Source organism: Dunckerocampus dactyliophorus, chromosome 13 (genome assembly GCF_027744805.1).
Source record: "Dunckerocampus dactyliophorus isolate RoL2022-P2 chromosome 13, RoL_Ddac_1.1, whole genome shotgun sequence".
NCBI lineage: Eukaryota > Metazoa > Chordata > Actinopteri > Syngnathiformes > Syngnathidae > Dunckerocampus > Dunckerocampus dactyliophorus.
This window is the reverse complement of record NC_072831.1, coordinates 27,594,300-27,621,591: the sequence shown is the minus strand read 5'-3', so window position 1 is coordinate 27,621,591 and position 27,292 is coordinate 27,594,300. Positions and strand designations below refer to the sequence as shown.

At 42.5% G+C, this 27,292-nt stretch overlaps 2 protein-coding genes across 4 annotated transcripts in view; both read left to right on the top strand.

Moving 5' to 3' along the window:
- Positions 1-15,781, top strand: part of diras1b (DIRAS family, GTP-binding RAS-like 1b) — a 22,225-nt gene extending 6,444 nt beyond the window's left edge. The window contains exons 1-3 of one of the 2 annotated variants that reach the window (XM_054796675.1): positions 3,250-3,440; positions 7,159-7,491; positions 8,325-15,781. In XM_054796675.1, coding sequence (XP_054652650.1) covers positions 7,183-7,491; positions 8,325-8,612 — 597 coding nt within the window. In that variant the 5' untranslated portion in view covers positions 3,250-3,440; positions 7,159-7,182 and the 3' untranslated portion in view covers positions 8,613-15,781. Of the gene's footprint in view, positions 1-3,249; positions 3,441-7,158; positions 7,492-8,324 lie in introns of those variants that run through there. The other variant, XM_054796674.1, reaches the window with a different exon arrangement.
- Positions 15,782-20,823: 5,042 nt separating this feature from the next.
- gng7 (guanine nucleotide binding protein (G protein), gamma 7) lies at positions 20,824-26,776 on the top strand. Of its 2 annotated transcripts, none has more exons than XM_054797319.1 (4): positions 20,824-21,087; positions 22,693-22,798; positions 26,176-26,291; positions 26,446-26,776. In XM_054797319.1, the coding sequence occupies exons 3-4, from the start codon at positions 26,211-26,213 to the stop codon at positions 26,569-26,571; spliced, it is 207 nt and encodes a 68-aa protein (XP_054653294.1). In that variant the 5' UTR covers positions 20,824-21,087; positions 22,693-22,798; positions 26,176-26,210; the 3' UTR covers positions 26,572-26,776. The 2 variants fall into 2 exon arrangements, with proteins under 2 accessions (XP_054653294.1, XP_054653293.1); XM_054797318.1 differs by having other exon boundaries at positions 20,824-21,198.
- The last annotated feature ends 516 nt before the right edge of the window (positions 26,777-27,292 follow it).

The window sequence follows — 27,292 nt, the reverse complement described above, 5'->3', positions numbered from 1 at the left end:
CGCGCACACGTGCCTGGAAATGGTGTTTGACGTAGCTGCTGTCATAATGGCCACGGACTTTTGCTTTCTCTTTTCCTCAATGGCAGGGGTGTCCAAACTTTTTCCAGCGAGAGCCACTTTGATATTTCGTAAAGCAGCACATTTCGATATGCTAACAGGCTACGTAGACGCAGCTCAGGAAAAAACTGCATTTCACCTTTGTAATATACGTGAAATGCTACTAAAAATAATGTTTTTTTTCCGATAAAAATACAAGTTTGTTCTTGTAAAATTGGGACTTTTGTTCTTCATTTGATTATGACTGATATTTTGACTTTATTCCCGTAAAATTACAGCTGTTTTTTTCCATTTCTGCTGATTTTTTAAATTTATTTTCTAACTATTGTAACTTTATATCTTTTAAAACAATAATGCATTTGTTCTTTATTTCAACATTGTTACTAAAATGATATTTTTCGTCATTTTTTATTCTCAGAAAATTGCAATTTTGTTCTCATTAGAAAACTAATTTTTTCCTTGAATATTTTGACTTTACTCTGGTAGAATTTCTGCTATTGATTTTTTTTGTATAGTTTTACAAATATTTCAACTTCTTTTCTTCTCCTGATATTTTGACTTTATTCCCATGTTATAAATTTTACCCCTCTTCCAAAAATAACAACTTTATTCATTGTTTTTGACTAATATTTCAACCTCATGCTACTAAAATGACATTTTTCCTCATACTATTACTTTATTGCCGTGAAATGATGGCTTTTTTTTCCCTTTGATCGATTTTCCCATTTTTGCTGCCGTTGTTGTTTGTTTTTTTAAAGTTTCCTTGTTAAATTACATTTGTAGACTGTGCGGCGGGCCGATAAAATCACAGCCGAGGGCCGCAAATGGCCCCCGGGCCGCACTTTGGACATCCCTGCTTGTTAGCCCCTTGGTGGACTCGCGCGGCCTCACGCTCAGGATATCTGGGCTCCAATCGCCAATCTCGTTTGCGTGGGTTTCCTCCGGGTGCTCCGGCTTTCTCCCACAGCCCAAAAACATGCACTTTAGGCTAACTGGAGACTCTGTGGGTGTCCGTGGGTGTGGATGTGAGGGCCTGCTCATACTTGGCTCCTCCTGTGCTGTATTACTGCAATTTCTTTGACTTTTTAGAATATTTCCAGTGTTAGTTGGAGTTGTTCAGGTGATTTATTATTACGTGCAAGGTTGCTGCCGTCATCGATTACGTGCGCTACAGGTGATCACATTAACTAAATGGCACCTTCTATTCTGTTGTATTACAACACTTCAATTTTTCTGGTTTTGTGGAATATTTCCAGTCTTATTTGGAGCCATTGTGATTATTTTGAACAATGTTGCTGCTGTGATCCATTTTCTTGCAAGACGGGTGAACACATTAATGAGATGACGCGTTCTACTCTGTGTTACTGTGCTATTCTGATGTGTTCCCGCAGTTTCTATGACTTTGTGGACTATTTCAAGTCTTATTTTGAGTCGTTCTGGTTATTTTGCGCAGGGTTGCCTCTGTCATTAACTGCTTGCAAGAGGGATGATCGCATTAACTAAATGACACTTTCTATTCTGATGTATCACTGCAACTTCTCTGACTTTGTGGATAATTTCCAGGCTTATTTGGAGCCGTTTTGATTATTTTGAATAAAGTTGCTGCTGTGATTCATTTTCTTGCAAGAAGGGTGAACACATTAACGAGATGACACGTTCTATTCTGTGTTACCGCAATGTTTCTGACTTTGTGGATTATTTCCAGTCTTACTTGGAGGCGTTCTGATTATTTACTTATTTTGTACAAGGTTGCCACTGTCATTAATTACTAGCAGGAGAGGCGGTCGGATTAACTAAATGACACGTTCTATTCTGATGTGTTCCTGCAATTTCTAAGACTTTGTGGACTATATCAAGTCTTATTTTGAGTCGTCCTGGTTATTTTGCGCAGGGTTGCCTCTGTCATTAACTGCATGCAAGACGGATGATCGCATGAACTAAATGACACGTCTTTATTATGCATTCAAATGTAGTCAATGGGTGAGCGAGTATGCCGTGCGTTTTTGACTTTTGGATCATTTTGAGTCATTGTGCCGTTATCATTACAGAATTTGCAGTTATTCTGCTACGTTGTGCGCGTGCATGGAATCGTGCCGGGCCTGGGCGCCATTGAGTGTGCCAACACTAGCCAAACGTTCCGTACTTGAAGTGTTAAGTGAGCCCAGGCACGGTCCGCTCGGACTACAGTGAGTGCGGCCTGGGCAAAAGGAGCGAAAGGAGCTTATCTTAGCATTTTTCTTGGCGTGGAGCAGCCAAAATGGCCCCATGAGGAGAAACGTGAAAGGCGATGCTGCACAAAGATAGGCATAATGCAGCTCGATGATCATGTGACGTTGCATGTTTGTGTGTGTGTGTGTGTGTGTGTGTGTGTGTGTTGTGCACTCAGGCCTAAATCTGTTGATCCTGTTTGGTCGCTCGTGGCCAAATAGCCACGCTCGCTCTCGGCATTCCAATATCCCGATTATCCCGCCAGATACCTCGGCACGACTCTGTCTGCTTAATCACGCTCTTGATCTGTTTGACGGCATTGTGTTTGATGTTGCTTAATGCGCTTCCTTTTGTGGCGCCGCGTGAGTGGCTCGCTCTCTACAGGCAAATTATGTGCATATTTTGCCGCCGCGGAAGGTGACATTTTCCAGCGGCGCTTTAAAAATAAGCGCGCGGAGACGGATGGGTAGCGAAAAAAGATGGAGGAGGAGGTGGAGGAGGCGGAAGCGTCAGTTTGTGCCAAAGCGATCTGCTAATGGAGGTGGGCTGCGCTGCCACAAGATGCATTTGGACCATTAATTCATTCCGGGGGTGCAGTTTTGTGAAGTCAAAGGATGGCTTGGTGGTTTTAGAGGCATGTAGCTCTCATGCGTGTCACCTGCGATTGTGTGTGCGTGCGTGCGTGCGTGTGCGTGTGTGTGTGTGTGAGTGTGAGAGAGAGATGGCTAATTTTAGCTTCATGAAAAAAAGGAGTGGATGGGGGAGGTAGGTGTTGATGAGCAGCAGCCTCGTCGTCACGGAGCTGACTCCCGGAAAAAAAAGCAACCCAAGCAGGAGGATGCGAGGCAGTCAGCCAGACAGATAGATAGACGAGCTGCCATCGATCAGCGCCACAGAAGCCTTCGTTTATTGATCAAACAGCAGCAGGACTGCAGGGGGGGTGGTTTAGGGGTGGGGGGTAGTGAGGGCAATAGAAAATACGTCGTATAAATTAAATGAGACAAGATAAAAAAAAGAGTTTGTTGAGGTAAATAAAATGATAGCTTAGGTGTCAGCAGATGGAGCTGTGCGTGTGTGCGTGTGTGTGTGTGGTAGTTGTCGTCAACATTATGTGCCCACTACCGCCACCTGCAGGACCGGAATGGAACTGTAGCGCCCCTTACGTCATGATGATGGTGAGATTGTGTTACTGCTACTCCTGCTACAAATATTAATAATAAAAATGTGACTAATGAGTCTTTTTTTGTGTCCAGGACTACTGAACAAATTATATTAAAAAAATAATAATTAGTATTGTTGCTGTTCAGCTGTTGTAATAAAAATAATACTAATACTACTAATAATTAGTGGTGATAAAATAATTTATTCAATACAAATAAATAAATCAATAAAAATACCTAAATAAATAAATACAAATTATTTCAGCTTTGAACCACTAAAAATTTGCTTTATAAATGTAATTAGTTAATATAATAATTAGGGATGCTCCGATTCGGGTTTTATACTGCCGATTCCAATACCGATCATCCATGAGTGAAATTGATCGATACCGACCAAGTAGATTAAGTGTACATTTTGTGTGTACGCTACCGGCCCCGCCTCCACCCGCTGAGACAAAGACGGTATGACAAAAGGGCTCACTCCGTTTGCGCCATTGTTCTATGGAACAAACGCGCCAAGGTGCTGAAACCAATGCACAGAGTGAACTCTCTTCCTGCCTGTTTGGAGGCGAGAGATGAGGAAAACAGACACACGGGCACATGGCGATATATTGAGGCCGGCAAAATGATCAAGTTAATTATTTTGTGTTTAATCAACTTATTGAATTAATATCAGCCCAGGCAGTTTTTTGCTGAACGAGAAATCTTTTGCTCTTGCAAGATCTTGTGACACCCCTAAAGATCGCTCTTGTATGACTTGGAGAGCAAATCATATTCACTAATAGTAATAATAAATATTGTATTTCTGTTCATGTAGAGCAAAATATTACTACTGCCACTGCTACTAATAATAGTAATTATATGATAATAATAATATTTAAAAATAATAATAATAATCACTCTTGTGTGGCTTGAAAAGCTGCAGAGCAAATCAGATTGAATTGTAATAACAAAACAATTATTGTGGTTATTAATGTAAACTACTACTACAAATAAACACCTAAAATACAGCTGTAATAGCAGCAAAAATATCAATTGAAGGATTCTACACACTTAGAATAACATAACACTCGTTGAGAGTGCTTATGATTACACTTTGTGTGTGTGTGTGTGTGTGTGTGTGTTGCATTGTTTATGCGGGGGTTCCAACTTGCTTTAAAGTCTCATGATAGGCGTCTCCTTCAGCCGTGATCACGAGATGCTCTCTAAACTGGGACTGTAATGAAACGCTAGATTGACATCGGTACTCCACGGAACAAGTGAATTTCTGTCGCGGCCGCCGCCCGCCTGAGCTCCCTATTGATGGAGTGCCGCCTCTAATTGCATGGCCGGCGCTCTGGATAATATCAGTGGAGGGCTTGAGAATAAATGGAGTTTCTGGGGTGGGAGTCTGGTGGGTTCACCATGGATCTATATGTGTGTTACATCACAGTCACTGGCCGACACAACCAGCTTTGTTTCATTTTCTGCTACAGTCGTATGCCTGCTGCCTGCTCGTGTCGAATGTGCTTTAAGATGTCAACACGCAACACAATCTGTTCCTGGACGAGAACTTCCACTTTGGTCATCGACGGATTACATTTTTTCCATGGAAAATTATGGAAATAGTGCAAAAAAGAAAAAAGTGTAAAAGCGCTATTAACTCAGCAGTCCACGCCCTCGTATCTGCGGTCTAGGCATGCGCAGCATGATAAGTGGCGCAGCACGGTGACAACTCGCCTCGAAAGCGCGGACTTCAAGTCTGCATTCGAGTCTTTGAATGGTGTAAATCGGTCATATAAAACCAGAGTTGTGATCAATGATATACGTCGTGATTTTGTCATTTGTCATTGACGTTATTTCTCATTCGCATGCAGGAAGGCACCTGCTTTGAAAGCAAAGGTAAACAGGCACCACCTTCCTATTGATGGAACAAAGCTTGTCATCAATTCATTTCCATAAACTCTCCTCATGCGACTTTAGGGGCGTGGCTATCATGAAAAACTGTGTGCAATTCCAAATTATTCGGAAGATACGACGCACCCAAAGATTCTCTGTAAATGTCGTGTTGCAGCAAATTTTTGGCAGTCCACTTTATTCCTGGTAAATGACATATGTTCACGTTAATTCCCATAAACTCTCCTTACGTGACTTTAAATGCATATTTTCCTCAAAGAAGTGGCTGAAATTAGGAATTGTTCGGAAAGGAGGAAGATTCTCTGTGAATGTCATATACCAACATTTTTTGGTAGTCCACTTCATTCCTGGTAAATTACCATATATTCACGTTAATTCCTCTTCATTTCTACTTATGCGACTTCAGAGGCATTTTTTTCACAAAAATTGCGTGAAAGTAGAAAGTGTTCGGAAAGGAGGAAGGGTCTCGGTAAATGTCACATCCCAACATTTTTTTCGTAGTCCATTTTATTCCTGGTAAATTCCCCTATATTTACGTTAAATCCCATAACTTCTTATGGGACGTTAGGGCATGTTTTTCATGAAAACATGTGTGGGATTCCAAATTTTTCGGCAGAGACGACACACCCAAGGAGTCTCTGTAAACGTCGTATACCAACAGTTTTATCAGTCCACTTTATTCCTGGTAAATTACAATACACCAAGTTAATTACCATCAAATCTCCTTGTGTGACTTTAGAGACATGTCTTTCATGAAAAATTGTTTTGGATTCCAAATTGCACCTAAAGCCTCTCTGTAAATGCCGTATACCAAACAAGTTTTGGGTAGTCCACTATATTTCTGGTAAATTACCATAAATTCATGTTAATTCCCCTTAATTTCTCCCTATGCGACTTTAGAGGCATATTTTCCATAAGTATTTGGGTGAAATTAGGAATTGTTCAGAAAGGAGGAATATTCTCTGTCACTGTCATATACCAAAAACGTTTTTGGTTGTCCATTTTATTCCTGGTAAATTCCCGTATTTTCACGTTAATTCCCATGAATTCTCATGCGACTGCGTAGGCATGTTTTTCACAAAATATTGTGTGGGATTCCAAAATGTTCAGAAAAGACCACAAGAAGACCTTCTGTAAATGTCACATACCAACAATTTTTGGTGGTCCTTTTTATTCCTGGTAAATTCCCGTATATACATGTTAATTTCCCTGAATTCTCCGTATATCTCCTTATATCCTTAAAAACTTGGTGAAATTCTGAATTGTTCACAAATTAGAGTGCACGTGAAGACTCTCTGTAAATGTCACAAACCAACACTTTTTTGGTAATCCATTTTATCCTGGTAAATTTCCATCTATTTATGTTAATTCCCATAAATTATTTTATGCGACTTTAGAGGCAAATTGTGTGGGAATCCCAATTGTTTGCACATAAAGACCATCCGTAAATGTTACACACCGCCATTTTTTGGTCGTTCACTTTATTCCTGGTAAGTTACAATACATCTCATGTAATTCCGGGAAATTCTTTGCAACTTTAGAGGCCCATTTTTATGAAAATTTGGCTGAAATTAGGAAGTGTTCCGAAATTAGGGTTCACATGATGACTCTTTTTAAATATTGCATGCGAACATTTTTTGGTGGTGCGCTCTGTTCCTGGTAAATTGCTGTATATTCACATTCATTCCCCTGAATTCTCATTTTGAGACTTCAGAAGCTTATTTTCATGAAAAATGGTGTGAGGTTGGGAAGTGTTTGGAAAATACCCTTTATTCCTGGTAAATTCCTGGTGTTTTGCCAGCCTATTCCTTACCCGCTCTCCTCCCTGCCTCCACAGGGGCGTGACTGAAGGGGGTCCAGAATGCCGGAGCAGAGCAACGACTACCGGGTGGTGGTGTTCGGAGCAGGAGGAGTTGGGAAGAGCTCCCTGGTGTTGCGCTTCGTCAAGGGGACCTTCAGGGACACGTACATTCCCACCGTGGAGGACACGTACCGCCAGGTGATCAGCTGCGACAAGAGCGTGTGCACGCTGCAGATCACCGACACCACCGGGAGCCACCAGTTCCCCGCCATGCAACGCTTGTCCATCTCCAAAGGCCACGCCTTCATCCTGGTCTACTCCATCACGAGCAAGCAGTCCCTGGAGGAGCTGAAGCCCATCTACCAACAGGTGTGTGTGTGTGTGTGTGTGTGTGTGTGTGCGTGTATTCACAGCAACAACATAGTAACCAGTATACAAGCTTGTGGGTTGCCAGGTTTGCCCTTTCCTATTTTATTGGATCACCTGAGATTTTGCAAGCGTGCAAGTGGCTGACGAGTGAAAAAACATTCAGTAGGAATTGGACTAAATTGCTAAATAAAAACAGTTATTCACAACAAGTATTAAATATTTTTAATACTTAACGAATTGTTAAATGAAATATTATTAAATAAATATATTTTTAAAATTTAAAAATAATTTATAAAATAATAATACAAATACTTCAATTGACTATTTTTTGAATGAGTACTATAGATACTGTAAATAGTTAATTTATTGCCAAATTACTCAGCTAAATAATTTATTTAAATTAAACAGCAATTTAAAAAAGGAAAAAGTAATCAAAGTTATTCAAAACATGTATTTTTAATACTTAATTAATTGTTAAATTAAATAGTATTAAATAAATGATTAATGCATTTTTTAAATAATAATAAAAAATCCTTCAATTGACCATTTTTTGAATAATCACTGTAGATATTGTAATTAGTTCATTTATTGCCACATTAAACAGCTAAATATTTTATTACATTTCTGAATTAAATATTCCAAAATAAATCATAAAATACATTTTATGCAAGCAACGTGAAACCACAACAGCAGCAATAACTACTGTCTAGGTACACAGTGACTTCCTGTTCAGTGCAAAGTAAGCTTCAAAATCAATGCATGGCGGTATTAACCTAGATTCTACCACAGGTCTACTAACACTGTTCTTTCCGCCCCCCTGAACTGCCTCCAAGGTCCTGGCCATCAAGGGCAACGTAGAGGCCATCCCCATCATGCTGGTGGGCAACAAGAGTGATGAGACCCAGCGCGAGGTGGAGACCAAGGATGGCGAGGCCCAGGCCAACCAGTGGAAGTGCGCCTTCATGGAGACGTCGGCCAAGACCAACCACAACGTCACCGAGCTCTTCCAGGAGCTCCTCAACCTGGACAAGAAGCGCAACATGAGCCTCAACATCGACGGCAAGCGCTCAGGGAAGCAGTCGCGCGCCGAGAGACTGAAGGGCAAGTGCAGCGTCATGTAAATGGCGGGCTGGACGAGGGCAAGAGGAAGAAGGAAGCGAGAGAGGAAGACTGAACAGGAATCCCATCATTCACATCCTTCCCAAGCATGACTCAGCGGCGGACAGGAGGCTGGTCGCCATGGTGATGAAAGGCTAGGATCTCGGATGCAAGCAGGAAGGGGGGGGAAAAAAAAGACCACAGACTCAACTCGTTCTCCTCCTCGGCGTTCCTTTTGGAAAACAGAGGGAACCTCCCTCGTCCTGACCGCACCTCTTTTATCATAACACACGTGGAAGACATTTATACAAAGTGTCAAAGAGCTCCTTTGTCCTCTGAGGTTTGAGAGCATGAACGCCACACGGCATCGCAAAGGCAACTCCCGAGGATGTAAATAAACCACAACTCATCCCCTCTCATCTCACCTCCACCGGATTCCCACAACAAAAAAACAAGCGCCCCAGCCTCAATGTCATACGACAAACAACAAAGATCCTCTCCGCCACACATTCATCAATCGCCACCAAAAGTGGTAACGCACGCACACACACAGACACACACACACACACACCATGACGCAGCAATCCTTTTAAAGACTCTATGAAAGCCACATTTTTTGGGGGGGAGGGGAGCTCCGGCCTTGCTTGCTTGCTTGTTTGTTTGAGAGGATGATCCACTCTTCTGATTATTATTGCCAAGCCGGTGAGACTCAAACGATGTGGATTTCTGGTTGTGAGGTTCAAGAATGTCCGTTTTTTTGGAAGTTTATTTTGTTGGATTGCCTTGTTTTTGATGCTTTTTGGGTTTATGTAAAGCAGGGGTGTCCAAACCTTTCCCATACAAGTGGGGTGGGGGTCAGCGTCGGTCAATATACAGGTGCATGTTGTATACAGTGTTTCACATAGGACTGCAATGTTGATGTGGGGGGCGAGGGGGTGATGACCTAATTTTTATGAAAGTGAGCAAAAGACATGAAAAGCAAAACAAATACAAATGAACTTTCGTCCCTCATTTCTTTTTGTGTTTTTTTTTTTAAGCCACAAGCAAGCTGGAGCCGCTTGTGAGTGCTTTTAATTGTGCAGGAGGGGGGCACCCGCTGCTTGTTGAGAAACACGATACATGCTTTCATGTTAATAGTCTCCAAAGGTCTCCAAGAAGACCAGAATACTCGCGACTAACACTCATCCCTCCTGCTACGTTTTCTTATTCTCCGGCAGACCAGGTGTGTTCAGTCCCATTAGGTGTTTATGTGCGGGGAAATAAATGAATGTTCAAGCTTCCAACTAATAAAACCCTCTAATTCAGTATCTCATAAAATGTGAACGGTCAAAAAGTTGACAATTGCAAACTACTGGTGTCTCAAATCAGCAAACAATCTGCAAAACCTTTAAGCCTTTAATTGCTCTCTTAGTCTGAATTGTAATCACTTATATTCTCATTTATAGACATGCACCTGTATGCTAAAAAAAAAACACTGACAACTTTGCATTTGTGTTATAGGTGACATAGCAAATTAGAATAATATCAAATGAGCTGCGGGCTGGAAGGGCCACGCTTTGGACACCCCTGCTGTAAAATCAAAACACACTCTGAAAAAGCACACAAGAGTATAACAAAAAAAAAAGAGATGGATGTATTTATTTGTGCAACCTGATTCTATACTGTTTCTTTTTGTTTTGTTGGTTCCCCTCTCACACTCATCCCAGCATCACACACACACACACACACACACACACAGCATGCACTCGAATGACCCACGTCCACACGCCCTCACATTGCACTTTATTACATAAACACACACTCGTATTGAAACGTCACTACCCTCCATTCACCACTTTTTCGCACAGGATTCTGCACGCTGTTCTCACACAAGGGCAGCCCAAAGCACAATACTTTTTTACCGATTTGTACCTTTCTTTTTCCTGGTTTTCCCCGCTTCTTCAGTCACCAATCCTGAGGAACAATCACCGTCATAGGCCTCCCACCCGCCACGTGGCACAATGAGGTTGTTTTCTGCTGAGCAACAGGGTATACATACTGTCAAAGAGAGAGCGGACGGATGGGCTTGCAGGATCATCACACACACACACACACACACACAAACACACACACAAAAACAAACCACCAGAAAAATAAAAGCACAGCTGTTTGTTTTTTCTTAAACGTGTGCAGCAGAATCAACAACGAGGCACTTTAGGGTGACATTTTACTTGAAGACGAGCTTATGAATCATCCCGCATTGTTATTCATGCCACCCCCCAACGCTGTTGTGTGTGTAGTTATTGTAAATAATCGTAACGCCACGGGACGAGAGCTTCAAATAAGACGTTACCCGTGTAAAACTAGAGCAGTAGTAGGAGGTTTGATGTTGCAATGTACTGTAATATATATACATATATATTATATATCCTGCTTCAATATAATTGTATTGGCCATGTCCACATCTGACCAATCATACTAGCATAAAATGTGAGTTTTGGGTTCCTTTTTTTTCAAAGTGTTGTAGTTTTTTGCACTATAACATGAGGTCCTGTTTAAAGTCCAAAAATATAATAATAATAATAATAATAATAAACGTTGTACCCTTTACCTGTTAGATACCAGGGATGCTCAGATGTACTATGTTCTCCTTTTTTGTTTTCTTCCTGATTAATATATGAAAAGCAAGAAAGGAAGCACTGGGTCATTTAGAGGCAGTTTTCACGAGCGCTGTGTCGGATATGCGATGAAAAGCAAGGCATTGAGTAAAAAAAAACTGTAGTGTAGTTGCTCATGAGTCTCCTTTTAAAGTAATTATCAAAATCAGATAATTCACAAAATAAATATTACTATGAAATTGTGTGGTGACAGTTGTTCCGTGTCATTAAAAAGATTAAACAATCATTATTAAGTAAGGCTAATGAACTAGCGATCTCCAGCGCAGTGGCACGAGCCATTGTTTTGTGTGTTCTGTGCACGCGCACGTGCCTCAAGCAGCAGCGCCGATGAGGCTGGAGTTAGCGAGCCGACAGTCTGACAACCAACGACAAACCATGCCTCAGTTTCTCCTCGAATGTCTAACAAATCGCTCGTTGGAGATGATGGCGGTGAGTTTTGTTTCTTCTTACCGAGCAAAATGCTGACTCGTGAGGGGTTCCATTATTGAAATGTGCCCGTGTTAGCTGTATATGCTATTTCCGGTTGCCTCTTGTTAGATGGTAGATGGCGCCAGACAGATTGCGTGCTGCCACTACGAAACACTTAGCCGGAACGCAATCGATTCAACTATGTGCAGAACGCGTCTACATCCGGTCCGCCTATTTTTCGGCAGTTACATGTGAGGCATGTGTAATCTACGCCATCCGTCTAGTGATGGAAATTCCAGCTCTTTTTAGGGAGTCGGTTCTTTTGGCTCCTTTCACTAAAAAGAGCAGACTCTTTCGGCTCCCAAGTGGCTCCTCTGATTTTTTTGTTGTCTTAAATTAATTTATTACCAAATTTTGTGTATTGTGTAAAAAGAGCTGCTAATGTAAAACATACATCATATCAAATGTTTATTATTTAAATGGATTTACTTAAATCATCAACAAACAGCTACAAAAAATGTATAATAATATATTATGAAATACAACACCCGTCTCTATAGACAAGGTAAAATCTCTGCATGCAAATTCTAACTATTTACAATCAAACAGCACAACATCAACAAAACACCAATCTTTACTGAAGGTTGCCATTCAAACGCTGCTCCTCTGTGTGCTGTGTGTGTTTAACCGCCGCATGGCGTCACACTTTAACAGAAAAAAAGACGAGGAAAAAACGAATTGTCCCTCGATTGGCTCCCGACGATGCGAGCCCCGGCTCCTGTCGTTCATTTCAAAGAGTCGGCTCTTCAAGCCGATTGTTCACGACCGACACATCTCTACATGTCTATCTCTTTGAAGGCAGCAAGCAATATACACCCCCCACTCCCAAAAATGTTATTAAGATGGATAGAAATTTGGGAAATTACAACATAATAATTTTTTTCGCCACTGAAAAACACAAAAGCATTTGTTCTGAAGATATGTTTGGATGGATGGTATATTTCTCCATCCATCCATCCATCCATTTTCTATGCCGCTTCTCCTGTTTAGGGTGGCGGGGGTATGCTGGAGCCTATCTCAGCTGACTTCGGGCGAGAGGCGGGGTACACCCTGGACTGGTCGCCAGCCAATCTTAGGGCACATGTAGACAAACAACCATTCACACTCACATTCATACCTATGGACAATTTAGAGTCACCAATTATTTTCTCCGTTGAGAAGAAAACCTCTAGCTTAATCCTTTAGATGAATCCATCTTTGCACTGTTTATGGCTGTTTATGCTGAAGTATCACTGCATTTTATGTGTTTTATTGTATTTATTTACATATGTTATACGTCTTAAAAATGTGCTAAAGGAGGAAGTGGCGTAGTCCTCGCACATGCGCAGAAGCGATTGCGTTCCGGGTGCGTATTGCGTAGTGACACGCGCCATATTACGTGTTTGTTCTTGTCCGAAAGTGATGGCTTAGCAACAGTAGCAGCATGAGACGGCGTTTTAAGTGGAAGAGACAGGATGGTGTGGAAAAACAAGCAGAGGGAGCTATGACTATACAAAGTGTGGAAATATGTAGAATAGCCTACACTCGCCTGCATGTGCGGGAAGTGTTTGTGTGCAGGACGTGCGTGCAGTGGCGTTTTTTCTATGGATACATAGCAGGGCAGCTACACTACTGTCTCTTACTGTTTATCTTTCAATTACAATACACAGGAAACAACAGTAACCAAATAGTCCTTTAAAATCCATAATCAAGATACATTTGATGACGAAATTATTTTATTGATGAACCTTTTTTTTCCATGACAAAATCGAGACCGTGACGAGCTAAAGAAAGGGGTTACTACATTATAGCAATGAAATGCGATTTGTTTATGATGTGTTATATAAAACCGTGTGAAAGACAGTAACATCAAAAAGCACAAAATGAATACAGACCCGCCATCCACCAGTACGAGCCTGGAGTTGGTTTTACGTCGCTGTTTAATGTGTGTGGTAAAAGGCAGTGTGCTAGAATGAATTAACTTGAGGTTGTGCGCCAACAAATGTGCCAGTTAGCACTCAATAGCATCATTAAATCATACCTTACCAAATATGAGGTGAAAAAAAATACAGTATAGTAGTCTGTCTGTGCCGCGTGGGAGAAACTTGGCACATGTACAACGATGCAACAAACACCATAAACATGCAAAAACTATGGGATTTGTAGCTGTATATTATTTTACAATAAAATAATCTCCTATATTTTCCAAATTGATATGCATTTGCATAAAATTCGATGGAGTTATTGACCAATTCATTTTTTTTAAGTGTTTTTTTTTATCATTGCAACTGAAAGTTTCCTGCAGCCCGGTTCGGTTCCGCCCACGGTCTAGTACCGGGCCCTGATCTATCAGTCATTTAAAATGCATGACATTTCCACCTATTGTGCGGGTGTTATGTTTTTTAAGATATGATGTACCTACCTTTGGTGTTGTATTTACTGTAGACTTTTACAGGTGTACTTTGTATACAGAGAGTAATTGTATCCCCTCATTGTTTTTTTCCTCATCTAATTTCCAGTACTTATTGACATGAATTATATTTTTTATTTTTTTTACTAAAACAGATTTTTAGTTTTCGTCAACTAAAACCTTTTTGGGTTTTTGTTGACCAAATCTGGACTAACACTATCACATATAGAAATGACTAAAATCGATGCTAAAAACAACACTGGCACTGGTGCAGGTAGGGTGCAGTTGCACAGCACTGGGGGCGGTTGGAGTGGGCAGCAGCCACCAACTAGAGACGCCTCGTGAATCTGCCGTGCAGTTCTTCACTGAACCGCTAGGGGTGGCGATTTTCTGAGCAACCGTGACACTTGTCGCCTGCTGTATGTAGCACGACTCTGAGGAAAATGTGATTTGAGATTTTCTTGCTGAGATTTCACAGAAATCACCTTGTTTTAATTATCATTATTATTAGACTCCTCGTTGTCTTGTTCCGCGTTCAAGACATTCTTCGTAGGAGGTCCCGGAAGGACATTTGTCGGGGGACTTTCTTAATAGAACGAGTACAAAGACTGAAAATAGTCAAAAAGATGGCATGCTCACTCACTGAACGGCACATTCTTGCATGTGGTAAAGACAAATCAATAGAAAGGTCCGTTAATGAATGCGATCGCTCCTCCTATGAACTGATGAATGATGACTGAATTGCGAGTTGGCTCCACGAGAAGAACCAGGGCATCAAAGCCAACTTGCAAAATTGTAAAAAGAAAACTTTGTTACGGTGGATTGAGATTCAGATTTTTTTTTTGGGAGTCCTTACTCGTTAGCTTCCTTTATTGCTCATTCGTACTTCTTTACTCGTTAGCTTCCTTTATTGCTCATTCGTACTTCTTTGCGAATATTCTTGATCACTATGACAAGGACAGAGAGAGTCGGCAAGAGCAGGAAGTCATGTCTATGTGGGTTTTTTTGTTTGAAACTTCCTGTTTATCTTTCAGTGACACTATAAAGCAAAACAACAAAAATACGTGTTAGCTAGCTAGTGCCAAATTTGGCTGGGTGCAATATATCTAAAGGTGAAAAAATATAAACGAGTTTTGCTTGTAAGTTTGTGTGGAAGTAAATGGACGAACTGTTGCAAAAAAACAAGACATACGGTAGCCATAAAGGGTCAAAAAGATGTGTGGTCAGAGATCAACAGAACTGCTGACAATTCTTTTGTTTTGCGTGGTCACTTGTTGCTAGGCAGAATTGTCGGGGAGTAAGGATCACGGACAGGAGAGTCGTCAGGAACAGGAAATGATCATTGACACAGAGTAGTTTCACTTTTGAATCTTGAATTTTGTATTAAACATAAAATGCTAGTCGGAAAGAGATGTGGGGCACTGGCCCACTTGCCCCTAATTTGAAAGTGCCACTGCCCTTTGCTCGTCTTATTTTTCTATTTGTTAATATTCACTTCCATGTACATGCACACTCAGCCTCCGACATTTTTTTGTGCATGAGTGTGCGTGTAAGTGTAGGTGTGTGTGTGTGTGTGCTATTGTTGTTGCCTTGTCAATGCTTTCCACTGCATGAGTCACCAACACGCCTACACACACACACACACACACACACACACACACACACACACATCTTCACATTCATCAGTAACATAACCATTCATCCACTGTTCCTCACATTTATCCCTATCTTGTCTTTATTTTTTTTTAACGAATATTTGGTTGCACTTGAAAAAAAGAGCGAAGGCCGACCCGACCCGCTCACATGTAATTGTAGATAGTTGTAAATAGTGTGCAAAGGAGATCAGATGGTTGATGAAGGTGCTACGACCACAAGGAAGCCAGTATCTCCCAAATGTTTTTAGAAGTGAGGAGGCAGGGAAATCTGCAGTGTGTTCTTCCAGAGCGGGATAGGGGCAGTAACACAAAGGGTGGTCGCTTAGAATCCGCAGGAAATGTGGTGTGGTATTCCTTGGTTTTTATTTCTGAGGTTCCATGAAACCATTTCACAATGTTACAGACCCCCCCCCGAGCGACCCGCCCGCCCACCCGCCACATCGAACGCAGCATCACAGGACTGCGAGGATGCGGTTGCCGGGGCGATGAGCGGATGTGTAAAATGCTCCCATTGATTGGGTTTTTGGCGCCGAAAGGGGAGTGTGGGGGGGGGCATGTGGCCTCCGCGTGAAGTTCTGGTCCGATCGCGTGGCTCTGGCCCCTTCGTTCCTGCATGGTCCCCCATTGGTGTTCCTGCCAGCATGAGAACAAGGACACAAACTGTGAATCATCTTTGTATTTTCTCCAAATAAATTCCTCCTCAGCAGCATTTAAAGAAATAAACAGCTTTGATTTTTTGCGGATGGCTGATTTCTTTTGGCATTCAATGTTTTTTGTATCATTTTTTTTGTTGGGCTTTTTATTTTTTAAGAAAAAGAGAATTTATGTAACTAATTATAATGTATAGATATTTATTCTAGCAATAGTCTTCCTATTAAGATATACTGTGCTGATGCATCCTCTGAATAACTGAAAATAATATATACAGTATATAGATGATGATAATAATCAAATCTGCAAAATGATTTTCCTAATAAAATTGTGAACCGAGGTGTGTCTTCTGTCTTTTCAATCATCACAGTTTGTATCATGAAAAGGTCATATGTCAAACGTTTGGACGTATACTTTGAATGAGTGAATGGTGTGTCACTCTCTCTTCAAGAGACACCAGGCCTCAATTCATTGATGGGTGGCTCGTGCTTTACTAGGACGTGACATCACCACGTGTCGCAGTAGACGTACAGTATTCACCACAACACACACAGCAGATTTAGACCATGAACAATGTCATAATGTATATTAATGAGTGATATGTTTCAATGTTTATATATTTTTATTATTTGTGGGAAAAACATTTTTGGTAAAAAAAAAATACACAAATATATTTTTTATATATTTACTGTATATTAATCATGCTGTTTCATGGCCTATTAATACAAAAATCCATATTTTTAGTCAATTTTACATATGTTTTGCCTAATTAAAGTATTTTCAAGCATAAAAATGGCTAAATGAAGTAAAATACAAATATAAGGCATCAAGGCATTGAAATTGTGATATGTAGTATTCTACACGGGTCAGTAATGTTATTTTAATGTTTGGTGAAACATACGAGCGTCAGACTTGATCACAGGTTTGAATTATGGTACAACAGGCACAATAATAACATCCTAATCATAGTAACAACACAGGCTACTCTTGTGGCTGCAACCCTGACGTCACTTCCTGTCCTCCACACATATGGAATAACATTTATTGCAACACGCACAAAGACGAGTTTAATTCATGTCTTAAATGGCTTATTTCCTCTGATTAAGTCTACTATCTTGGTTAATACGAGTGTAAAGGTAACTATAGGGGTGTTATTTCATGTCTAGAGGGCTTTAATGTTAAAAGTGTATTTAGAAGGTCGTAAACAGGGTTTCTATGCTCTAACTATGAAAATATTCCATTTATAAAGAAGGATAAGCGAGGGATTACTGTATTTAATTTATATTGCCAATTCATATTTGGGGAAACTGAAATGCATCAGCCCCTAATAAATGCCTTCCACTTGATGGCATCCTAGCACACACTGCAGTTGACTATGTAAAGAAATACAGACAGTCGAGCTATTATTAAAAGATTGTATGAATACAAGAAACGCTGTCCATCACAGGGATGGACTGGGACAAAACCGGTCCACTACAGTCCACACGCATATACTGCGCCAACTCGCCCCAATGATGTACAGGGTCAGGCAAAATGATCTGACACGTTTGTAGGTTAAATAACTGCTGAACTAAATAGAACCCTAATTACAAATCAAAGGCAGGTGTGCCCCCCAGCCCTCTCTAATCAGAGTAAAGGTAAGACATTTCGTCCTTATCGCAACAAACAAAATAAAAGCACCAAACAGGAAATAATGGCAGTAGAAGCAATAACCCAACCAAAAGTCCGAACTGTCATGCAGAACATGACACTCTCTCCGCCATTATTCGTACTGGCAGGCGTTCTGTGATGTAAACAGGAAGTTGCATTGTAACGTGGAGATATACGCACAAAAGGAGCCCAGTCAGAAGAGTAGGAAACTCATTATCATGTGAATGTGCAGAGAAAAGAGCCTGCACTGTGTCATCATCCGATTTTTTTTTTTCTGAATTCACAGCACCATGCAAGGCACAGAGAGCCCACGCATTTGACGTCTCCTCCTCCTCCTGTTAACCCCTAACATCTGCTCGCTGATGCCGGAGCTCGGAGCCGTCGCCATGGAGACAGCGTGACGTTGCCGGCGGTTGTCGCATGCGTGCGCGGCGTGACCCCACTGGGGACAGGGATGCGTTACGACACACTCGCACAGGTCTCCCGGCCTGCACGTGGGTGGACGCCGAATGGAGGGTGGACGGGACTTGGCCCTCGCCGCCACCATCGCCGCCCTCCCTTCCTCACTCCCTCCTCCTAAATCTTAATGAGGTCATCTTCTTGTGCTTGCAGACATCTGGGAAAGACTTGAGTGAGAGACCAAAACCGCAGCGTGGGCGGGGGAGCGTGACCCTTTTAGACACACAGTGCATCTTTTTAGTGGTGAGTCATGGGGGGGCTTCCACCGCTCATTTCGTTTGAAAATGAAGCCGTAATCCTCAGCAGCATCACGTACAGGAGGATAGGGGAGGGTGGGAAAATATGAGCAGAAATACATTGCATGGAGGGGGTGAGAGGAAAGGTGAGGAGGGGAGGAGGTAGCAATGCACAGGCATCACTTCACGTATCAGTGGGAATGAGGCCAATGCGGTATACAGGCTTCTAAATAAGCCCCTCCACCACCACCACACCATGTTTTTACAAGAAAATGCTGGGCAAGGTGTCCAGGAAGCCACAAGACATGGATTGAAGCATGTGCACACCTCCACCCCCAGGTCTCACATCTTTGTCAACACCAAAGATGTGAAAATGAGAGCCCACCTTCATCTTCACGGTCTCTCAGCACTCCCAAGTGCTGTGAAAGCTAAATGTGTTTGTGGGCCTGACAGGAATAGAAGGAGCGGCCCGCACCCTCCCCCCAAGGACGAGGAGCACCACAAGTGGGACGATATCGCCCCCTTGTGGTAGATCATATCGAACGGTTCATCTGGGGATCATCAAAATGTTGCATCAATGCTGAGAGACAGACGTTCACGCTAATGACAATGCAGAGCATCAAGCAGTCATACTGATGCTGTTATTTGCACAAAAAGGCCTTTTGTGGATGCATGCTAATGCCATGTGGCTTAATTATCAGAATTTTCTTGATATGGTGTGCCCCCCCATCTCCCCCAAAAAATAATGTTGCGTCAATGCTGAGAATCAAACAGTCGTACTGATGCTGTTATGCACAGAAAAGTCCTTTTCAGCCGTCACGGTACTTGACTCTCAGCATTTACACGAACACAGTGGTATCCCTCGGAAAATCATCGCATGAATGCTGACAGATAATCATTTTGTTGGTAAAAAAAAGAATAACTGCTGAGAATCAATCTCATTGAGCCTGATTCTCAGCATTTATACTCCTGCTACGGCTCACTAAAAATGTTGCGTGAATGCTGAAAGATAAGCATTCACTGGAAGGGTATTTATTTGTCAAATGTGTGCACTACTGTCCATGTTTGTCAAAAAATGATGTGCTAATGCTGACAATCAGTCATAATTCAGGCAAAGATGTATTGTGTAAATGCACACTAATGCCATTGTGAGTGATTGTCAGCATTTAGGTGTGGTGGCCTCCCTAATATGGTAACACTGATGCCACTGTGCTTGATTTTCAGCATTCACTTTCATGCCATGGTGCCACAAAAAGGATTGTTGCATAAGCTATTTGCACTAATGCTCATGTTTGACAAAAAATGATATGTGAATGCTGAGAATCAGTCTTAATGCACGCAAAAAATCATCATGCAAACACACACTAACGCCATTGTGCTTGATTCTCAGCATTTACACACATTGTTTGGCATAACATGTAAATCTATATTTCCCAGCATTCAGCCAACATTTGGGGGCTAAATGTGCTGTAGGAGAGACTAATAAGGTTGTGGCAAAGACAAAAAGTAGTAAAATAGATGAAAACCAAACACATCGAAATGTAAAGAAGCTCTCTTCTGTTGCTTCCTTTTTTTGTTTGGGTTTTTGTGGTATTTGCACCAATGGTTTCGCATTTGTTTTTGCTCTTGCAGGGTTGCTATGATAGGCTGTGATGTGACTAAGGAAGGCTCCAGGGGCCCTAAGCTCAGATATGTGGTAAGATGAAGAAGGATTCATTCAACCACTAGCACCCTGCATCATCTCTTGTCGATGACAACAGGCTAAGATTTCTTTGCAAATGCATTTGCATGTTGCATTATGAGCGGGAGGGGGCGATTATATTCAGCAAGGTTTGGTTTTGGATGCATGCAGGTTGCTATGTTGCAAATGCTGTAGCCTGGAGCCCCTTTGCCTTGGAAGGAGGGAGGGGAGTGCAGTGGACAGACGCTGGGGGAGAGGAGGGAGGAGGAGGAGGAGGAGGAAGAGGGAGGCGTTTGGCTCGGTGTCGACGGCCAGCGAGAAAGCAGAGAAGCTGACAAAACAGCGGACTGGCCCTTTAAATCAACCCATAGCGCATTCCGAGGTGAGTTGCGAACATTAATCGGGATTTTTTTTAATTTTTCTTTTTTTTTAGTGTACGTGTGGTTCTCCCTGTGCGTGTAGTGCGCGCGCACACACACACACACACACACCCTCAGCAGTAGCACCCTTGCATGCCTGGCTTCTCCTCACCGAGAGCGGCTGCAGCGGAGGCGGACTCCATCGGTGTCACGAAGCCGGATTTCCCCAACCCTTTTCCGGCTCAGAGAGGGGTGGTAATAGTGGTGGTGGGCCGGACAGGACCGGTGACTGGGTCAGTGGAAGATTTTTTTTAATTATTTACTGTACCCTCCTCCCCCCTTTTTTGCTCGAGTCAGCCTTGCTCGGCTGACTGGACCGGACTGGACTCTGGAAGGTGGCTCAAGTAGGTCGGGTCCATTTGCATAATAGCTGAACATGAAGGCATGTGTTCCCCGGTCTTGTTGCTGCTGTAGATGGGTGGCTTTAGAGCGGCACCCCGCTGCCTTTACGTGTCAGCACCCTGCAGCCAGGCTACCCATCAGGGCCTGTTGCAGACCTCCTTGGAATGGAAGAATAGCTCACTTTTTTCATGTGTGCACAACGTCCACTTGTGTTTACGTGTGTGTGTGTGCGCGCGCGCGCAAGTGTGTGTGTGTGTATGTGGACATCTACTGGTAAGAGAGAGGACAAGCTGTTCTAGCCATCAAAACCCTGCATTGTGTTCCCTTGCACACGCCAGTGCAGGCGAGCAGGGCCTGCGTGTGCACTGACACATCGGTTCGGAGGCCCGATTGGATCGATACACGATTGATGCATTTGTCTTGACAGCAGTAATGTGTGCTTCTTGCTTGGTTCTCTGCATGGGGCCTTGTGCAGAGCAGACCTGCTGCTGCTGGAAGTCCAAACAAGATGCATTTCTGCTTTTACGCTTTGGAGCTTTGCAGGAAATTATATTTAAATTGTACATTTGTGTGCGTGCGTGTGTGTGAGCGAGAGAGAGAGGGCATGTGTGTGTGTTGCTTTTATCTCTTAAAGCCCAACCAGTTTATTATAGCACAGAGAAAGTTTGGAGAAAAAAAGCATATCAACAGGATGTGCAAGCACATGCACATTAATTATGACAAAATAATGACGCACACAAGCATTATTATTTATTACTATTTAGAATAGCCCAGCCAAAACCCAGACCTCAATGCAATTGAAAGTCAATGGGGTGACCTGGGGGGGGGGGGGGGGCTGTGCACAAGAAATGCCCCTTGCTATCTGAGATTTTTAACAGCAAACCTGCTGTTTTTTGCAGCATAATAAGTTCCCAGTGGGCACATTCACACGAGTCAAGGACTTTGGTTGCTCACAATAAGAGTCAAAAATTAAGATTGGGATGATAATTACACAATTTCACTGTCACACACACACACACACCTAATTAAGGCAGTAGGCCACACACACTATAAAGGGGAGTAATTAAAGCTGGACTCTCCACTTGGGAGTCGAGAGGGTGATAGACAGCATGAGAGACACGACGCATGCAGAGAGCGCACCTGTGCACGGAGAAGGAAATACTATGTGTGTGTGCGTTTGTGTGTGTGCGAGGGCTGCTTGTGTAGCATTCGTGGTGAGGAGTGAAGAAAAAAAAAGAGTGTGAGGATGCAAAGGCAGATATCGTAACTACTGTGCTGTGTGACAGCTTGGCAGGGAAGAGGAGATCCCACCTGTGGGATCAATGAATGTGTATTTGTGCCAGTGTAGCTCACCCGCCTGCTACAGTATCTTACAACAGTGAAACCAACACATTATTGCAAAGTACTGTAGGTTTTCCTCCATTCGGAGCTAATAAAAACATAAATGATGACGTACATCTGTAGGTGACCACTCACTGCGCTCTACTTTCTTGCAGGGAGACGTCGGTGTGAGCGCACCTGTTGGCCATCTATGTCATGTCCCGCTGACTGATCTTCTCCTGCATCTCCATCCAAACAGTCCCGTGTCCTGCAATCATTCAGGTACCCTCGGTTGAATTGGGTCTGTTTGTGTTTTATATTCAATACAGAGCAGGGAGTTTCTTCTGAAATGAATGCGTTGACGTTAACTTGTCCCGTAATGCTTTAGTGTGGTGTTTCCCATAGATAAATTTGGCCCGCCGCCCCGCCTTTTGTTTTCCGTGTGGTGAGGCCGAAATGTGTACAAAAATAAGCATTTATAAAATGTCGACAGCTAGATTGCAGTCCTGTGGGAAACACTGTAGTGATGCTTTTTTGGTAGAGATGGGCATAAAAATAGAAAAATAGATTGTTGATTTGTCAGTGGAAGGAAAATGATGTGCACTATTTGCCTGCAACCAGCAGGGATGCTGTTGATTCAGTCACCACTACAACAACAACATGGCGTCAGGTTATGAGCTGCATGCACTCTTTAGCAACGGGAGTTCAGAACATTCAGAGGGGTTCTCCCATCCTGTTTGGAATAATCCATCCATTTTCTGTACCGCTTGTACTCACTAGAGTCCTGGCGTATGCTGGGGCCTATCCCAGCTGCATTTGGGCTACAGACGCCGTACACCATGGACTAGTAGGATTCAATATTAGTAAATGGAATATTTTCATAGTTAGAGCATAGAAGACCTGTTTATGGCTTTCTACATAAAGTCTTTACCATTATTAGAGCCTGTAGACATTAAGTAACACCCCTATAGTCACCATTACACTCCTATTATTCTTTGTTTATACCACATTGCGCAACTCTAATGCGAAGGCTATGGGATCACTGCAGGGATCAAGCAAGATACCAAGCAAACTATCCACCCATCCATCCATCCATCTTCTGTGCCGCTTATCCTGCTGGAGCCTATCCCAGCTGTCTTCGGGCTAGAGAAGCCAATCGCAGGGCACATATAGACAAGCAACCATACACACACCTATGGACAATTTAGAGTCTCCAATTAACCTAGCATGCATATTTTTTTAGAAGGTGGGAGCCCGAGTACCCGGGGAGAAGCCACGCACGCACAGGAGAGAACATGCACACTCCACACAGAGATGTTCCAATGGAGATATGAACCCACAATGTGATCAATGTGAGCCCACCATGCTAACCACGAGGCCACTGTGCAGCAGCATTGTAAATAATATATGTGTTTAAAAATATAGTAACGAGTCAAATAAACAATCAGTTGCAGTCAATTAAGAAAATGTAATGAAATACCCGACCTTTGTAGGCAAGATATATTAAAGGAAAACTGCACTTTTTTGGGAATTTTGCCTATCATCCACAATCCTTGTGTGAGACATGAACACTCATATCTTTCTCTTTTCCGTGCTTTCTAAAGATATAAAAAGAGACAGCTCATTACTGCACGTAATGGGACACACCTATGCCACCTCCAAAATCCTCCAACAAGGTTTTATGGTGTTATATATAATTCTATAACCATGTAGCAACAGGCACATTCATGATAGCATGTAACACTTACAGTATTTTGACGTACTTTGGTCCTTTTAAGCATTACCGGAACTTCCCTCCTGGGTGCATTGATTTCACATAGCAACAATGAAACAAACGCCTACACCTAGCATGAACTTTTCCAAACTAAAAATGAAAAACATAGCAGCAGCAGCTGCAATATGTAGCGTTACATTTTGGTAGTGGCCTGAGGCATGTTCTCCCCGTGTGTGGCTTTTCTCCATATACTCCAGTTTACTCCCACATGCATGTTAGGTTACCTGGCGACTCTAACTTGTCCATAGGTATGAATGTGAGTGTGCCCTGTGGTTGGCTGGCGACCAGCCAAGGGTGTACCCCGCCTCTCGCCCGAAGTCAGGTGGGATAGGCTCCCGGCATACCTCTGCGACCCTAATGAGGGTAACTCAACTGGACACAAAGTGCAGTTTTTAAATGAAATGTTTTATTATTAAGGGAGAAAAAAATCCAAAGCTACATAGCTCTGTGTGAAAAAGTGATTGCTCCCTAAAGCTAATAACTGGCTTGGCCACCCTTAGCAACAACTGCAATCAAGCATTTGTGATAACTTGCAATGAGTCTCTTACAGCACTGGGGAGGAATGTTGGCCCACTCATCTTTGCAGAATTGTTGTCATTCAGCCACACTGGAGGGTTTTCCAGCATGAAGCCTTTTTAAGGTCATGTCACAGCATCTCAGTAGGATTCAGGTCAGGACTTTGACTAGGCCACTCCAAAGTCTCCAAAGTCCGAACAGCCATTCAGAGGTGGACTTGCTGGTGTGTTTTGGATCATTGTGCTGCTGCAGGACCCAAGTTGGTTTCAGCTTGAGGTCACCAACAGAGGGCCGGACATTCTCCTTCAGGATTTTTTGGTAGACAGCAGATTCATGGTTTTATTTATAACAGCAAGTTTTCCAGGTCCTGAAGCGGCAAAACAGCCCTAGACCATCACACTACCACCACCAAGAGCCTACCACTTTTGCACACAGGGCCATGTAGGTTTGGATTTTTTTTCATTCTTAATCATAAAAAGTTTCATTTAAAAACTGCATTTTGTTTTCAGTTGTGTTGAGATTGACTCATATTTAAATTAGTTTGATGATCTGAAACATTTAAGTGTGACAAACATGCAAAAAAATAAGAAATCAGGAAAGGGGCAAACACTTTTTCACGCCACTGTATGTGTTCATGTCTCATGTAAGGATTGTGGATGATAGGCAACATATTTTTAAATGCAGTCTTCCTTTAAGCCCCTAGTTTAGACTTTAAATATGTCTATGATGCAGTTATAAAAGAGCCGTATCAATTCTGCCTAGCAACAAGTGGCCAGGAGCAAAAATCTGCGTTCTTGCATCCTGCCTGTCACTTAGTAAAAATGAAATATCGTCTTTTTTCATCATTAATAACACCCCATTGATTTTTCTTTCAAAATGTCTGTGCGATTTATAACATCGCAAAACAGAAAAAGAGAGCTTGTGCTCGATAAAAGCACATGACACCGTAAAGTTTTCCTTATTTGTGGTCGCTGACCCCGCGTATTTTCTTCATCTTGAAACAAACGCCTCATTTTGCAGACTTTCAGTCAGGATGTGTGATCGTGTTTATCTCGGTGCTGTTGGAGATTCTTTCCTCCAGTCCTTACTTGTGTGTCGCGTGGGCGCACGCTTCATTTTTTGTGTTCATTTTTATAAAGATTTATGTTGTGCGCTTTTATGTAGTCACCACACAGTGGCGCTATAACCCAGCGGTGGCTGCACATTCATAGGCACACCTGCACAATTGAAATAGGCTTAGCTTTGTCGTCAGCATTATTCTCTTTGCAATGTCATCCATTTTATGATCATATTTATACAGGTGCATGTGTACCTAATGTTGGGGGGCGGGGCATGCTGAATTGTACTTATTTTATTCTCTCTTGTGCAGTTTTCTCCAGTGTTGGTGCATTCTGATGGATCAGTATGTCCACCACTAATAATATCGCCCAGGCCAGGAAACTGGTGGAACAGCTGAGGATCGAGGCGGGTATTGAACGGATTAAGGTACCCCCCCCCCTCCCCCCCACCCCCATGCCCCCTGACTAGTTGATCGTTAAATACTGTTGCTCACACATGTCGTTCTTGGCTCACTATTTCTTTCTTCTTCCACCTTCTCCGCGCACCTCCACTCACTCCCTACCCACCTGCCACCTGTCAGGTATCCAAAGCAGCCGCCGACCTGATGAGTTACTGTGAGCAGCACGCTCGTAGCGACCCGCTGCTGGTCGGCGTTCCCACCTCCGAAAACCCTTTTAAGGACAAGAAGCCCTGCATCATCCTATAGCTGCGCTCCACTTTCTCTCTCTTTCTCACACATACACACACACACACACACACACACACACACACACACATATATATATATTTAGATAGATAGATAGATAGATAGATAGATAGATAGATAGATAGATAGATAGATAGATAGATAGATAGATAGATAGATAGATAGATAGATAGATAGATAAATACACACACATATGGCCATTTAATCCCAAACCAACACACACACACACACACACACACACACACACACACACACACATTCCCAAAATAGCCTCTCTGGAAAAGCGCCATAACCTGCAGCCGGAGTAAGGAGTGTGGAGGTGTTGGTCTTTTTTTTTGTCCTCACAGTGGCTGAGATCCGTGTGAGCCAAGGTGCTTCGGTGTAATATTCACATAATGCTGGTAAACTATCTAACAAGTGTCATCTTAACTGGAGGAGCAGCATTTATTTCCTCATGAAACAGGGGGAAGAGCGGGGGAATGGTGGCAAGGGGAGAGACAACAGGAAGTCGAGGGGGAGGATCTTTTACTACTTCCTTTGTTTTTGTTAGTGGCAACATTGAGCAGAGGGGGGCGTGTTCCCACCCAAAACCACTGCGGTCCTCTCTCGGTGTTGAGGTGCTCCACAGAGGGCTCACAGTGATGTTAGCACCCTTTTCTGGACTTGTATGTGCCATTTTGGTATTTTGTTGATGTGCTAATGTTGTCTTAAGCTGGGCGTA